This window comes from Eleginops maclovinus, chromosome 11 (assembly GCF_036324505.1).
Source record: "Eleginops maclovinus isolate JMC-PN-2008 ecotype Puerto Natales chromosome 11, JC_Emac_rtc_rv5, whole genome shotgun sequence".
NCBI classification, from domain to species: Eukaryota; Metazoa; Chordata; class Actinopteri; order Perciformes; family Eleginopidae; genus Eleginops; species Eleginops maclovinus.
This window is the reverse complement of record NC_086359.1, coordinates 9,353,405-9,368,907: the sequence shown is the minus strand read 5'-3', so window position 1 is coordinate 9,368,907 and position 15,503 is coordinate 9,353,405. Positions and strand designations below refer to the sequence as shown.

Genomic DNA, 15,503 nt, shown 5'->3' with positions numbered 1-15,503 from the left:
TCCTTACACTGCTTACAGGTGTTGTGTAGTACCCTGCGGGTCAGTTTGCGGACTGGAGGAGCAGGAGGAGGAGGCATGAGGCTGTAGCTCAGGGCCTGTGGGGCAGCCATCAGGACAGGCACCTGAGCACCTACTGGTCCCAGCAGCATCAGCTTCGGAGATGAACTTGGAGCTGGAGCTGGAGCAGGGAAGAGCTGCCGAGGAGTACGTGGCCTCACAGCCACAGGTGTGGCGGGTGTGTGTGTGTGTGTGTGGCGACTGCGGGTGTGTGTGTGGCGACTGCGGGTGTGTGTGTGGCGACTGCGGGTGTGTGTGTGTGTGTGGCGACTGCGGGTGTGTGTGTGTGTGTGGTCTTTCTCCTCGCTTGGCCCACGGTGCTGCTGGGCAGGTGGTACTGGTGAGCCGGGCCAGATTGGGGGGGTGCAGACACGGCCCGCGTTTTGGCTGTGGGGAGAGGGTCAGCCGCCACAGACAGTCGACTGGGCAGGTCCAGCCCCTGCATGACCACCGCAGTCTCCTGCCTCTGCACCCTCTTGCTGTTCCACTGGACCAGGGTGGTGTGGCTCACGTCCACCAGCTGCATGGAGGTCTTCGGCATGACCTCGGACCCCAGAATACGCCGCCTGATCTGGCGGTAGTCCTCCAGGACGAGGTCAAACCTAGACACTGTGCCAGTCCCCTTCTTCTTGGGACCGCGGTGGATGGCACAGAGCCTAACGAAGATGCTCTCCACGAGCCGGCAACAGTCTGGCCACTGGGCAATTGGGGCAGAGGTGGTGAGGGCATGCCTCTTTACGCTCTCCACCCCCGGCGTGAACTCCTGCCTCTTCTTAGGACTCCTGAACCTCCCCGTGGCCAGCTTGGTCTGGTGTCTTGCGGCAAAGACCACCCGCTGCTGGTCGTAGGGAAGCAGTTCCTGCCAGAGGCCGACAATATTGTCCACCTGAGAAAGACAACATAGAGAGAACAGCACATGAGAAAACAAAAACATTGAAGTGCGGACATGTGTCAGGGAACAGAGGAGAAAAACAAAACAATAAGAGTTCCTAACCTGCTGGTTGCTGAGTGTTAGTAGTGGCTGGTTGCGCAGCTCCACGAGGCATTTTGCCAGCCTGTCCACCCTGTCCATGCCTGGCATGCCGGACTCATCCACGGCCTGGTAAAAAACAGGGATCAGAAATATGAGATCAGTGAAGTGTGGACAAAACAAAGACACGTGATGTTATTTATTATCAAATAAATATGCTTTAACATACCCCAGACACATCTGCAGCCAGGGAGGAGGCAGCAGGCTGGATGGGAGCGGCCATGCAGGAGGCAGCAGCAGCCATGGAGGAGGCAGCAGCCAGGGAGGAGGGAGCAGCCAGGGAGGAGGAGCAGGCTGGGAGGAGGCAGCAGGCTGGGAGGAGGCAGCAGCCACGGAGGAGGGAGCAGCCAGAGAGAAGATAGGCTGTGTTGGGTTATCAAGGAGACCTGGCACCATGAGGTCAGGTATATGGTCTTCCTCAATGCCCTCGTCCACTTCCTCACCCCCCTCCACATCCTCCAGCATGTCCTCCGTCTCCTCTGCGTCAGGGTTGACCTTCAGGGGCTGCCCAGTCTGACTTAGGAGGTAGTCAACACCAAGCAGCTCTCCTATGAAAAAGAACAGATAAACAAGCATGCACACATAATTAATAAACATTAATGTCATGTATGATGTCAAGCATATACACTAGGTAGACAGATATCATTACATTAGCATACCGGTGTATTTGGAGGGTGGCCTGAAGTTTGGCACATATGCCCGGCCAAACACCTTTATGTTGTTGGTGTTGACGCTCTGGGTCACATCCCCGGAGTAGGTGAGCAGAGACGATGGCCTGCTGGTCACCGCCGCCGCCCCCCGGTCCTGGTTCCACCTGTTCAGGCCTTCCAGGAGGTAGAGCTGAAAATTCAGCGCATTTGCACTGGTTCCTGTGAAAACAATGAAATATTAATAGTCAATTAAAAAGGTCTAGCTTTCCAATCTAATGAGTGCTTTCATAAAAGAGCATAGTGACTGCTTATATACATAAGGGAGACACCAACCTGGAATGAACCTGTTCAGGTGGCAGTGGAAGGACTCCAGGGATGTGGACCCCCTGGCACAGCGGTAGCTGGTGAGGACCACACCTCCCTTCCTGATGGTGCCGGTCTCGGTGTAGAGCTGCACACCAGGCAGGTCCTGGATGCAGCTGACGTGGCGTTGCTGCACACGCCAGATGTGCTCCATGCGCACCTGGTCCAGCAGTGGCACCCCCATCAGGTCATTCCCATTGGTCCCGCCCAGTTGCTGCAGCAGCCGCCCAATGAGGCTGATGGTGGCCTCCACGCCGCGCGTCCTCCTGCGGCAGTACTGGCTCAGCTCCCTCTTACTGATCCTGGCATCCACCGCAGCATCAGTAATGGCTGGCACACCTTCCTGCCTGAGCTGCTCTCTCTTTGCCTGATGCAACAGAGAGAGGTCCCCTGCATCCCACTCAAAAATGCAGGCAGAGAGGCAGCTCATGAAGGTGGGGTAGAGGGGATGGGCGTCGGTGGTACACCAACAGCCAGCCTCCGCATGAAGTGCCAGATGTCCAGCCGTATTTGGAGGTCTGGCCACTCCCCAAACCTGTTCTGCAGCGTGGTGGACCCCTCACTGATGCAGCAGTTACAGTCCACATACAGCAGCAGTGGGGGTGCGACAGCTGCAAGGCGGTACCGCTCCATCACTCCTGCCACCATCCTGTCCAGTCCTGGCCCCTCCTGCACTGTCACCACACTGGTCACGATCTGGCCAACCTCGTTCCAATGGAGGTGACCCAGAGACCAGTCCCCTTGGCATGGCCAGCCAGCTTCTTTGTGATCTGGAATTTCACAATAGCGATGTTAAAAAAATCTGTAAAATTTGAGACTATCTACAGGAGCAAGAGTATATAGATTAACTACACTGTACACATGTATTATTATTACCTGTTTGGTTGAGTCCATCTTTAAGATGGAGCCAAACGTTGATGTGATGCTGGCTTTAATATGGTCCAGGCGAGAGAGGATGTCCCTGCCATAGACCGTCAGCAGCCAGCGACTGGTGGGCACATCAATGGGCTCTGGGGGATCCTGGCACACCACTGGGAAGAGGCTTGGCCGGCCAACAAACTCAGCACACTCCCCAAGATAGTGTGCCAACCTGTTCAGCCATTCCTCCCCATGGTTCTCCTTCAGCTGCTTCACCAGACGTGCTGGACTGTTCCCGAGAGTCCGGTCACGCAGCAGGCGAATGACACGGATGTCACAGGCGTACCTGAAATGAACATGTAGCTCCAATTAGTTACGCATTAAAGGGAGGGTCATTACAGTCATGTAAAGGCTATCATACGCAGCCGGCGAAACAACAGTTGAATGTGACAGCAGAGTTCCATTTACTCACTGGCGGGTCAGGATCATCCGGAACATTTTCTGGTGCGGCAGGTCCAGCTGATTCCGGACAGTCTCGGAGGTGGACAGGTAGTTCACAGAACACACAGTGCACCCGAGTGTCTCTGTCACCATCAGGTAATACCTGTCGATGTCCAGGACCTTCCGAGCCCTCTTGTGGACACCGTACCCCGTCAGCTGCTTCCCACACTCAGGGCAGGTTACCCTCACCTTCCACAGGTGGTAGGGCATCCACACCATCAGCCTGTGGTTTAAGAAGCGGTCTGGTGTCGGTGTCTGGTGGTAGATGAGGGCTGGGGCAGGGGGCTCGTACCACAGCTTCAGGTCTTGCCGCAGTTTGCCAGAGTGGAAGATGGCGTTTGAAATCCACCTCTGGTCTTGGACAGGGATGTTTTTATACATCTCTGCTGGCAACCACACCGAAGCTGCAGCCCCCGCAGTGGCCAGCTGAACTCCTCCAGGTGCATCCTGTTTAGAAGACAACAATAATGTAGTAATGTATGGCATACATAAAGGCTACACTAAGCATAACCTACACAACACATTATTAATGTATGGCATAAATAAAGGCTACACTAAGCATAACCTACACAACACATTAGAAATAAAGGTATGTCTGGAGGTCAGTGTAAGGAGTGCGCTTGACCAAAGGGAGATGGCCAGGTATGACTATATAGATGTTAATTAGGTTGGCTTCAACCATCTTGTCTAATAGCTGTAGCTCCCAGCCGTTGCACCAGCCGTTGCACCAGGGTCCGAGACCACAGCAGCAGACTGTGACGGTGGCACAGCAGCCGTTGCACCAGGGGCCACAGCAGCAGACTGTGAGGCAGCGGCAGGAGGCTGAGTGGTGGGCTGCTAAAGCAACAGCATTGTGTTATGAGATAACAGCTACAGCATTGCAGCAGACATGAGATGCCAGATTAATCATAACGATACATCATTTAAACATAGATCACCTTACCTTAGCACCGTGAAAGCCACAGTTACAGGCCACTGACCCTCCAAACAGAGTGGACTGTCCACGGACCTGCATGGGGCAATTCTCAATCTGAAACAATCAGTACTGTGTTTAGTCTGGGGTAGGTAGTACAGTCATTTGCTTTATTCATAGTATCTGCACTATTGTAGGGTATATTTTTCAAGTCATCATTATGTATTGCCATATTTTACCTTCTGATAGAGGGCATACCACTTCCGCTGCCTAGGGGCTGGTCTGTTGCCTCCAGAAGGCCAAACCCCTGAGCTGGCAAATGCCCTCAGCCTTGCCATCCACTGTCCTTCCCCCAGGCCCTTGTGGCTTTTAGGCTTGTTGCTCATCTAAAGGGAATATGAATATGAAAATGGACAACAATAAACAATGAGCATCCTTTGGACAATACACTGTGACACTACAGCACAAACGCGCACACACAGCATGACAGACAGCTGCATTATCAAATCAATCAAGTTACAATAATGTTGGGTGTCTGATCACCTCTGATAAGGTGAAGTAGTTGATATGATTTGCTAGTCATAGTGATAATGAGGGTATTATGTAGATCGTATTCGTAACGTTAGTTTGTTTACATTTACATGGCTTTTTCTATTCATATTAATATTGAGCCTATAAACATTACATTTATTGATCTTAACGTACCACCACGAACGACACATATTAGCTAGCCTAAAGCTTGGCATACCGCCTTATATGATGCTAGTTCACGCTAGCTAGAACAATGGCGTTATCCTATTTATAAATCACACATTTGGCATGATAATCTCACAAACATCTCCTCTGCAAAACGAAATTGACCGGCAAGTTAGCAATCGCGATTGTAAGCTGTGGTGGCTAAACTGGCCAAACGTAACGTAACACAGGTAGCAAAACAATCGCGGATACTTTCGTGTGATGGATTAAAATAAACCTCACATGCCCAGTTCACGCAAGCTAGAACAATGACGTTATCCTATTTATAAATCACACTATTTAGCATGATAATTCCCCTGGCAGGCATCTTGTACAACATCTCCTCTGCGAAATCGAAATGGACCAGCAAGTTAGCAATAGCGATTGTTAGCTATGGTGGATAAACTGGCCTTAACGTAACGTAACACAGGTAGCAAAACAATCGGATACTTTCGTGTGATTGATTAAAATAAACCCCACATGCATTTTTCAGCAGGAGACACATATTTGAATAGTTACTTACCATTGAATCGTACTGCTAGATTCTAAGTAGAATAAGCGGAAAAAACAATGGCGTCCGTTTGTTGCAGAGCGTTGCTGTGCTTGAGCTTGCTTTGGCGCGTAACGTACGTCATCCATTCCACATTGGAAAGTAGCGATGTGATTGGCCAGGTCCAATCTCCACATTGGATAGTAGCGATGTGATTGGCCAGGTCCATTGTCATCTCGCTACGTGATTGGGACAGGCTGTATCTCACATTGGAAATGAACGAACGCGATTCGCTGTTGACATTGGACTGAGAACAGACTAACCCTTCCCAGGTGGCGCCACAGAGACTGGGGTGTTGTATTGGGTACTCGTCGGCAAACTTATATATGTGCTACACAGTAGAAAGGAAGCACATGGGTGTATGTCTGTGGAGTGGGAATGAGTGGAGGGGTCTGATTGGGGTGGTGGGGTCGAGGTGGGGGGGTTATAGGGTGGGGTGTAGCCCGGCTAGCTCAGTCGGTAGAGCATGAGACTCAGAATCAGAGAATGTGTGGACGAGAGTAGTGGATGGTTTGACCGGCAGGAGGATGTGGAGAAATGTGAGTGTGAAGTGGAACAGTATTGAATGTGATCACTTTGACTTTATGTTAAGACACAATAGGGTGTTTAATAACCTGGTCATTTGACTCAACGGTTAAGAGAGAATGTGATGTATGTAAGGACCAGGTTGAAACCTGTATGCATGAGTTTGTTGAATGCAGAGAGCTTGGTGAGTACTTTGGAAGGATGAAAGAGTTAGTTAGCAGATGTTGGAATGAATGGTATGTAAGAGAAATGGAATGGAAGGAGTTGTGGTTGTTTGGTGCGATTGTGAAGAAGGATGAATGCAATGTGTCTCTGCTAAATTATGTTCTGAGCCACGCAAGATACGCCGTAAAAATAAGGAGGAACAGTGCCCATTATGAGGGAAGGTTAGAGAATGTCTGGAGCCTTTTCGAAAGGACAACGAAAAGAGACATAAGAATGCTATACAAAAGCATTGAGAGACTGAAATTTGAGGAAGACTTTGTGTGTGGAAGCTCCTTTGTAACCATTAAGGAGGATGAGTTGAGAATAAACTTTGTAAATAACAAATGAAAAAAAAGAGAAAGAGGACTCTGAACGAACTAAAAAGAAAAGACAATGTTCGATTGTGGGGAATGACATGCCTGTGTGCGTTGGGTCTTCTGCATGATCATGTTTTGTTTTATTTTTTTTATTTTGGAAACAATTTTGGTTTTGGGTGGAGGGAGGAATGTTGACTGTATGATGGAGAGGTGTGTACAGTGACAAAAGGAAAAACAATCAAAAAAAAAAAAAAAAACGTAAAAATGTAAATAAATTGTAAATATGCAAATTTTATAAATAAAAGATAAAAAAAAAAAAAAAAAAAAAAAAAGCATGAGACTCTTAATCTCAGGGTCGTGGGTTCGAGCTAGAGACCGACCGATATGGGTTTTTCTAAAGCCGATGCCGATACCGATATTTACCGGTCAGAGTCAGCTGATGGCCGATGTGTCCTGCCGATTTTTTGGGCCGATTTTTAGGGCCGATATGCTATCGTATTATCCTTAATTGGCATGCTAAAAATCATACTAGTAAGAGGAGGCACGACACTTGTAAACTTCACACGATTTATTGAAAATTGAACATTAAAAAAATCAACATATGAATTAAATATAAAATAAATAAATACCAACTCTGAGTCTTAAATGTTCAATATATAATCAACATAAAAATAAATATGAAATAAAAATATATTAGTGCTGCAAACACACTAGTAACAAAGGGCATACTAGCAACATAAAAAATTATGTAAACAAGTTTCAAGTTTCACAGGCATGTTTTATGCTTCTCAATACTGCCAGTTCAAGAATCAACATAAAAATAAATATGAAATAAAAATATATTAGTGCTGCAAAGGTGCAAACACACTAGTAACAAAGGGCATACTAGCAACATAAAAAATTATGTAAACAAGTTTCACAGGCATGTTTTATGCTTCTCAATACTGCCAGTTCAAGAAACGGAGGTTGTCATGTAGGAAACACAACTGTTCGGCATGTTCGCCCTTGAGGTTGCTCCTCTTCTTGTCATAAATGTTCCCAATCTCACTAAACACCCTCTCGCTGGGAACTGAGGAAGGGGGTGGACAAAGGAATTTTCTTGCTAGTGGTGCAAGAAGGTGTAGACGGGATGCATTTTGCTTCCACCATTCTAGCGGTTTACCAGTCTGCCTATTTATCACTGGCTCCTGGAGGTAGTGCTGCAGCTGGTCAGATATAAGGTGGTCTTCATCACTCTCCTGAGTAGGAGATCCATGAGGTCCCAAGATGTTGGCATACATTTGGTCAATGACACTGGAGGGACCAGGTACTTCCTCAACTTCCACCCTTCTCTGTTTCGAGTGTAGTCCTTCTTCTGCACTTGTGGCCCTCTTCAGCTGTTCAGACACAACAGCATGCTCCTCCTTTATCCACCTTTTTGCTTTATCAAGTGTGCCCTCTGAAAAGACATGGCCTTTATAGCGAGGGTCCAGGAGTGTTGCGAGCACTAGACATTGTGTGTCCTCCATCTTTTGGAATCTTCTCTGTAAGCTTTGCAGCATTGACTCTCGCAGAGTTTTGATCCCAATTGTGTTTGGCCCCTCTGTCTGAAGAATCATCTTCAGCACAGCAATGCTCGGAATGACGCAGGAGATGGAAGCCTCTGACTTGCTCACCTCAAGGGTGACTTCCTCCATAGGCTCCAATGTATCAATTAAATTGGAAGCTATGTCCCATTGATCAGGGGATAGAGTGGCAATTTTTCCATACTCTCGAGCGTAGTTGTTCAGAGCTCTCTTCTGCTCCACCATTCTCTGCATCATATGAAGCGTGGAGTTCCAGCGAGTGGGTTCAGACTGGAGGATGCTGTGCTCTGGTAGGCCAAGTTCTTGTTGAATTTTTTTAAGCTTCTGCTTTGCAAGAACAGAGTGGTTGAAATGTTTGGCGATGTTCTTTAATTTGGCATTAATGTCCAGCACTACTCGCTGACTGTTGATGCCATCATTCACCACAAGCTGTATGGTGTGTGCGCTGCAGCTGAGATCAGGTATTTCCGCCAGTCTGAGACCTTTGACCATGTTTGCCCCACTGTCACGGAGAACAAGTACAACCCTGTCATGGCTGATGTCCCAGTGCTCCAGCAGACTGATGAACATGTCACCAATATACTCCCCTGTGTGGGAGCCTAACATTGTTTTTGCATTTAGGAGGACTTGCTTCCTGTCCCAGTTGTGGTCAATGAAATGGCATGTTAGACTCATGAGAGCCTCAGTGTCCCCAGACCAACAGTCTGTAGTGAAGGACAAAAAAGGGCCAGCCTCCTCTGAAATTAGTGCTTTGACTTTTCTCTCCACTTTTCCAACTATGTCCTCAAGCATGTCGGTGCGGTAGTGCTTCTCCGATTTTAATTTGTACCTGGGCTCCATTGCAGCCACCAGCCTCTGGAATCCAACACATGAAACACAAGCGAATGGCAGATTGTCTGTGGCAATCATTTCTGTTATTAATGTGTCTATTTTCTTTGATCTGGTGTCTGAATTTTGCCAAACATATCTGTTACGGTTGGCTGATGAGGTTGGGAAGTGGATGTAGACACTGCAGCTGCTGGAGCTTTTTGTTGCTGAGCATCATTGTAAGCCTGGAGATGATGTACTCTCAGGTGATTCCAGAGGTTTGTGGTGTTTTTATGTTTGCTCTTTGCAGATCCCAAGCTCACATGTACCTTACAGAGCTTGCAGATCACCTTACTTGTAGCTGGCTCTGTGTCCGTAAAATGCTGCCATACTGGGTTTTTCTTTTCAGCCATACTGGGATGGTTTTCCTTCTGACATCAGACAACAATTCCTAAACAGAACAAACATTCAAGGTTAGCATTTAAAAGTGCCTTCAATGTTACTATATCACCATATGTTAATGAAAAATAAAATAATTTTATTTAGATTTTATTATCCATAACACATTTATTTTATTCATTATAAATAACATATGTTCTATATATATACACTATATATTCATGTATATAGTAGAAATATTATGTAGGCTATTATATAAAAATGACTGTAGGGGCCTAGCTACTCATCGATTCATAACAACAAGAATTAACAAATGTATGACTTCTTGCAGTCTGTTAGTCTATTAATTATTCATTTTAATATGTTTAACAGAGTGCAAGAAGACTTCCATGATGTGACAACTTCAGATAGTTACTTCAAAACGGCAAAATACGTGTTCAGGTTATACAGTTTCACTGTGGAACTTCCATGCCTTAAACTTTCATATGTTTCCGTTTCAACAATATAAAACTCCGTCTCCCAGCATGCTGCGCAGGAAACCGGAAATAAGAACTAGAGAACATCTGTTTGATCCTTTTCAAATTCACAATCAAATCAAACATGTAATACATCGCGAAAACAAATTGACATGGGATGACAATGTTTTAAAACGTTCACTTGCTATTTGTGCGTCCTCTTTTTGTTAACATTTCACTTAGATTGTCCGTTACTTAAGTTTAGATCGTAACATAGCAGTCACCAGCGTTGAGGGGGCTTAATTGCGCTCAACGCTGGTGACTGCTATGTTACGATCTAAACTTAAGTAATGGACAATCTAAGTGAAATGTTAACAAAAAGAGGACGCACAAATAACAAGTGAACGTTTTAAAACATTGTCACTTTCCTTTCTTCTTCAACTCCGATGCAGTTGAAAACGAATGGACATGGGATGACAATGTTATAAAATGTTCACGTTAGATTTGTGTCCTCTTTTTGTTACATTTTCACTTAGATTGTCCGTTACTATATTTTACTTTTTTCCTTTCTGTAAATGAAGCAACATCACAGATTACAACTAATCATGAGAGAAAATATGCGACTTTTGGACATTGGAATGTAAAAATTGATGCCTTACCTGTAGACCGTCTTGCTCACTCTTGAAACCTCGTGTCCCGGTGTGCGTTCCAAGTTGCTGCCCGCAGATGTGCCTGACTTAAAATCGGCCCGGAAAATCGGCCGATGCCGATTGATTAAAAAATAGCAAAAATCGGCCGATTAAATCGGCTTGCCGATCGATCGGTCGGTCTCTAGTTCGAGCCCCACGTTGGGCGTTTCATTTTTCTTTCAATTGGGACAGATGGTGACAAACCACCATGTCAAAGGGGGATTAGGGTTTTGTAAGTGTCCTTTGTGTATGCTGCTAATCTTAATTACCACTTGGTTTGGCCGAGCCACTATATAGGTTCCTTGGACTGTCATTATGGCAGGTCATTTTGTTGGTACTTAAAACGTGTCTACTAGTATGTTAGAAAACATTCATCAGAGGCTTTTGCTATTTTTCACAAAAATATTCTCTGTCTGACTAAAATGTTAAATTTAAAAGAAGTTTCATGAATGTGTTTTGATTTATTGCCTCATGAAAAGTACATTAGTCAACAGCGGCAGCATGGCGCTCTTCTACAAACAGAACACAACATAATTAAATAATGATAATACATTAAAAACAAACTACTTATGTAGATTAAATACATTATGATATAATAGCACAAGAATAAAAAACGGAGCGCTCTCTTTGCCTCTCTCCCTCGCCTGACAGCTGGTCCGTATCTGTCTCGCTGATCCAGTAACGAGTGATCCGACAGTAAAGAGTAAATATATTTATGACTAGTTTAGGGAGATTCAGAGGTAGATAAAAGTGTGGTTTGACTCTAAACGTGTATATTGCTCAGCTCACCATTCAGTGGGCTTAGCTGTGGGTGATCCGGGCAACCTGCATACTTTCTAAACAGCGTACTACGATGTTATGATAACGAACGTACTCAGCCTATGAACAGTGGGAAAAAAATAATAATTATAACATCAGCATCGGCCCAACTGTTATTCTTAACATCGGTATCGGAAGTTAAGCATCGGTGCATCCCTACAATGTATAAATACATGTATTTATACATTCATGCATTTATATATTATTATATTTATGTCTTGTTCTGTCCTCTATACAGATCTAGCGAAATTACTGTTTTAGTATTTTAATCAACAATTTGAAGGAAAAACGGTTTGCGCCCAACGTGGGGCTCGAACCCACGACCCTGAGATTAAGAGTCTCATGCTCTACCGACTGAGCTAGCCGGGCTATTGACACTGAGTTTACCCACATGTAAAAAAAAAAAAAAAAAGAAAAGATAAATACATAATGCCCAAGGGATGATCTTGACAACAGATGGTTTGAATATATACATATGAAGTGAGTAAAACTATTTCAATGTTGTATTGTATATAATGAACAGACGACAATTCGCATAGAATTGTATTTGGAGGATACTATTTTCAAGAGAAAAGATGAGCGCCCAACGTGGGGCTCGAACCCACGACCCTGAGATTAAGAGTCTCATGCTCTACCGACTGAGCTAGCCGGGCTACCGACCCCATGTGTACATGTAAAAAAAAAAAAAAAAACGAAAACATAATGCCCATACAAGTGACGCTCCTGACTGTTGACAGGGTGGGAGAAACTACTCAAAAGTCTGAAGTCTTTTGGTTTAAATGTTATTTTCACAGGTGGTCATTTTCTTGTAATACCCATTACAACCACTTAATCAGGATTCAACAGATGGTTTGAATTTATACATATCAAGTGAGTAAAACTATTTCACTATTTCAAAATATTTTGTGGAGAGTATATAATGAACAGACGACAATTCACATAGAATTGTATTTGGAGGATACCATTTTCAAAAAAGATGTGCGCCCAACGTGGGGCTCGAACCCACGACCCTGAGATTAAGAGTCTCATGCTCTACCGACTGAGCTAGCCGGGCTGCTGATGATTTTAAAAACCTGCTGATCTGATGTAGGTTTGGCATTTCAAATAAACGATGTGATCAAGATTTTAGCTCTACTGTATATTTGGGGGGGGGGGGCCTAGTTGGGCGCAGAGGTACTGCAGGGGAGGCACGTGAAGCTTGGGAGAAAGTTGTAAACAAACATTGGTTGGGCTTTGAACATTACATTTAAAAAATGTATTATTGCTACAATATCTTGCACATTTTATCGAACCAAATACGTTTCTTACTTGCAATATCATTATTATTACCAGAAACGTAAGGTCACCTCGCAGAGTCCAACCACGTGCGTAGCCCAACTTGGATTAGCTTTGTCCACTAGTTAAATTAGTTCCATTTGACATTACTCTATATTTTTTAATCCAGTTTTTATATATCACACTTAAAACATATGGTGCACACAAGTTGAAACCATAAGTCAAACTGAGTAATATCTAAGTTACTGTAAAAGCCATTTATTCGAGATGCTAATTAAGAACGTGTTTTAAACTAGCATAACAGTGGAAAGGCCGTCTAATGAACACATTTTATTAAACAAGCACTGGTCAAGCAGTAGCAAATACATCCACCAACCTCTTATTCTTTGCAGTTAACGTTTCTGGATATAACAAAACATTAACATGTGACTTAAATTACTTTCTTACCGTGTAAGCTGCCTCGCGGTTAGCTAGCTAGCATGCTAAAGACTTCGGCTTAATTGGCGTTGCTGCTCGTCCTCAATTGCGCAAAAATAAAAAAAATACTATTAAATAACAAATTGCATACAATGCCCTAACCGTCCGAAAACCCACCTCAACAATAGGTCCAATGTTTAAGATTAAGCCAAGCAACGTTTCAAATCGATTATGAAAACGTTTTAAGTGCGACACACCTTGCTCCGTTAATTCCTTTTTTTTTTCTTGTCCATCCGGGAACTTTTGGGTGGTGGGTGGGGTCTGATCCGTAATGTCGTAATTTTGCTTATAAATAAAGTATGCCCACAACTGTATTACAAAGTTAATTTGTGACACATATATGAAGTAGTAATTGCAGATGTAAATTAAACGAAAACCTGCCTTGTTATACAGGTAGTCCACTTATTACAATTCCATATCAATGTCACATAACTTTTTATCCAAAATACCCTATCTAAAATGTGTACATTAATTGTTTTTTAAATATAATAATGCATATGGAATAACTTGAAAAAGTTCACGGACTCCACTTTGAGAAACTCTGGATTTAAGGGAAAGCTAAAAGTTTGTAGAAAGACCACTCAGGATTTTAAATTCCCTCATGTACTGTACACATATGACCACTAGATGGCGCCACCAGATTACAGTAAAGCACTAGTGGTTGCAGATGGAAAGAAAGATTAGACCAACCGCTAAAAAACACATGCAATATCTACTTTTCGTTGCAACAGAACAAAAGGTAGACAGAATAGGGTTAGACTTCAGTCGTGCATCAGTTACATTTAAACATTTACTTAAAAACGGGTTGTAAACATACACTGTATATGGGCGCATTAGGAGCCGCGACCCTGAGATTAAGAGTCTCATGCTCTACCGACTGAGCTAGCCGGGCTGCTGCTGATTTTAAAAACCTGCTGATCTGATGTAGGTTTGGCATTTCAAATAAACGATGTGATCAAGATTTTAGCTCTACTGTATATTTGGGGGGGGGGGGCCTAGTTGGGCGCAGAGGTACTGCAGGGGAGGCACGTGAAGCTTGGGAGAAAGTTGTAAACAAACATTGGTTGGGCTTTGAACATTACATTTAAAAAATGTATTATTGCTACAATATCTTGCACATTTTATCGAACCAAATACGTTTCTTACTTGCAATATCATTATTATTACCAGAAACGTAAGGTCACCTCGCAGAGTCCAACCACGTGCGTAGCCCAACTTGGATTAGCTTTGTCCACTAGTTAAATTAGTTCCATTTGACATTACTCTATATTTTTTAATCCAGTTTTTATATATCACACTTAAAACATATGGTGCACACAAGTTGAAACCATAAGTCAAACTGAGTAATATCTAAGTTACTGTAAAAGCCATTTATTCGAGATGCTAATTAAGAACGTGTTTTAAACTAGCATAACACTGGAAAGGCCGTCTAATGAACACATTTTATTAAACAAGCACTGGTCAAGCAGTAGCAAATACATCCACCAACCTCTTATTCTTTGCAGTTAACGTTTCTGGATATAACAAAACATTAACATGTGACTTAAATTACTTTCTTACCGTGTAAGCTGCCTCGCGGTTAGCTAGCTAGCATGCTAAAGACTTCGGCTTAATTGGCGTTGCTGCTCGTCCTCAATTGCGCAAAAATAAAAAAAATACTATTAAATAACAAATTGCATACAATGCCCTAACCGTCCGAAAACCCACCTCAACAATAGGTCCAATGTTTAAGATTAAGCCAAGCAACGTTTCAAATCGATTATGAAAACGTTTTAAGTGCGACACACCTTGCTCCGTTAATTCCTTTTTTTTTTCTTGTCCATCCGGGAACTTTTGGGTGGTGGGTGGGGTCTGATCCGTAATGTCGTAATTTTGCTTATAAATAAAGTATGCCCACAACTGTATTACAAAGTTAATTTGTGACACATATATGAAGTAGTAATTGCAGATGTAAATTAAACGAAAACCTGCCTTGTTATACAGGTAGTCCACTTATTACAATTCCATATCAATGTCACATAACTTTTTATCCAAAATACCCTATCTAAAATGTGTACATTAATTGTTTTTTAAATATAATAATGCATATGGAATAACTTGAAAAAGTTCACGGACTCCACTTTGAGAAACTCTGGATTTAAGGGAAAGCTAAAAGTTTGTAGAAAGACCACTCAGGATTTTAAATTCCCTCATGTACTGTACACATATGACCACTAGATGGCGCCACCAGATTACAGTAAAGCACTAGTGGTTGCAGATGGAAAGAAAGATTAGACCAACCGCTAAAAAACACATGCAATATCTACTTTTCGTT

At 43.8% G+C, this 15,503-nt stretch overlaps 3 protein-coding genes and 3 non-coding genes across 6 annotated transcripts; all 6 read right to left on the bottom strand.

Annotated features, from left to right (window-relative positions):
- Window positions 1-713: 713 nt before the first annotated feature.
- Window positions 714-2,556, bottom strand: LOC134871613 (uncharacterized). Its single transcript, XM_063894397.1, has 5 exons — window positions 2,071-2,556; window positions 1,747-1,956; window positions 1,257-1,635; window positions 1,052-1,156; window positions 714-943 (listed from the first exon to the last, which is right to left on the bottom strand). The coding sequence occupies exons 1-4, from the start codon at window positions 2,528-2,530 to the stop codon at window positions 1,069-1,071; spliced, it is 1,137 nt and encodes a 378-aa protein (XP_063750467.1). The 5' UTR covers window positions 2,531-2,556; the 3' UTR covers window positions 714-943; window positions 1,052-1,068.
- A 233-nt stretch (window positions 2,557-2,789) lies between these two features.
- LOC134872150 (uncharacterized) lies at window positions 2,790-5,708 on the bottom strand. Its single transcript, XM_063895306.1, has 6 exons — window positions 5,631-5,708; window positions 4,612-4,758; window positions 4,403-4,489; window positions 3,431-3,906; window positions 2,977-3,304; window positions 2,790-2,870 (listed from the first exon to the last, which is right to left on the bottom strand). The coding sequence occupies exons 1-6, from the start codon at window positions 5,631-5,633 to the stop codon at window positions 2,790-2,792; spliced, it is 1,122 nt and encodes a 373-aa protein (XP_063751376.1). The 5' UTR covers window positions 5,634-5,708.
- A 1,933-nt stretch (window positions 5,709-7,641) lies between these two features.
- On the bottom strand, window positions 7,642-10,642 carry LOC134872149 (zinc finger BED domain-containing protein 4-like). The gene is given in 3 exon segments (XM_063895305.1): window positions 7,642-9,242; window positions 9,245-9,526; window positions 10,589-10,642. Coding segments are annotated over 2 exon segments (1,845 nt in total). The 5' UTR covers window positions 9,489-9,526; window positions 10,589-10,642.
- A 1,091-nt stretch (window positions 10,643-11,733) lies between these two features.
- Window positions 11,734-11,806, bottom strand: trnak-cuu (transfer RNA lysine (anticodon CUU)). The gene has a single exon. It is a non-coding gene; the product is annotated as a tRNA-Lys (tRNA).
- Window positions 11,807-12,017: 211 nt separating this feature from the next.
- On the bottom strand, window positions 12,018-12,090 carry trnak-cuu (transfer RNA lysine (anticodon CUU)). Its single transcript has one exon. It is a non-coding gene; the product is annotated as a tRNA-Lys (tRNA).
- Window positions 12,091-12,418: 328 nt separating this feature from the next.
- Window positions 12,419-12,491, bottom strand: trnak-cuu (transfer RNA lysine (anticodon CUU)). The gene has a single exon. It is a non-coding gene; the product is annotated as a tRNA-Lys (tRNA).
- Between the last annotated feature and the right edge of the window lie 3,012 nt (window positions 12,492-15,503).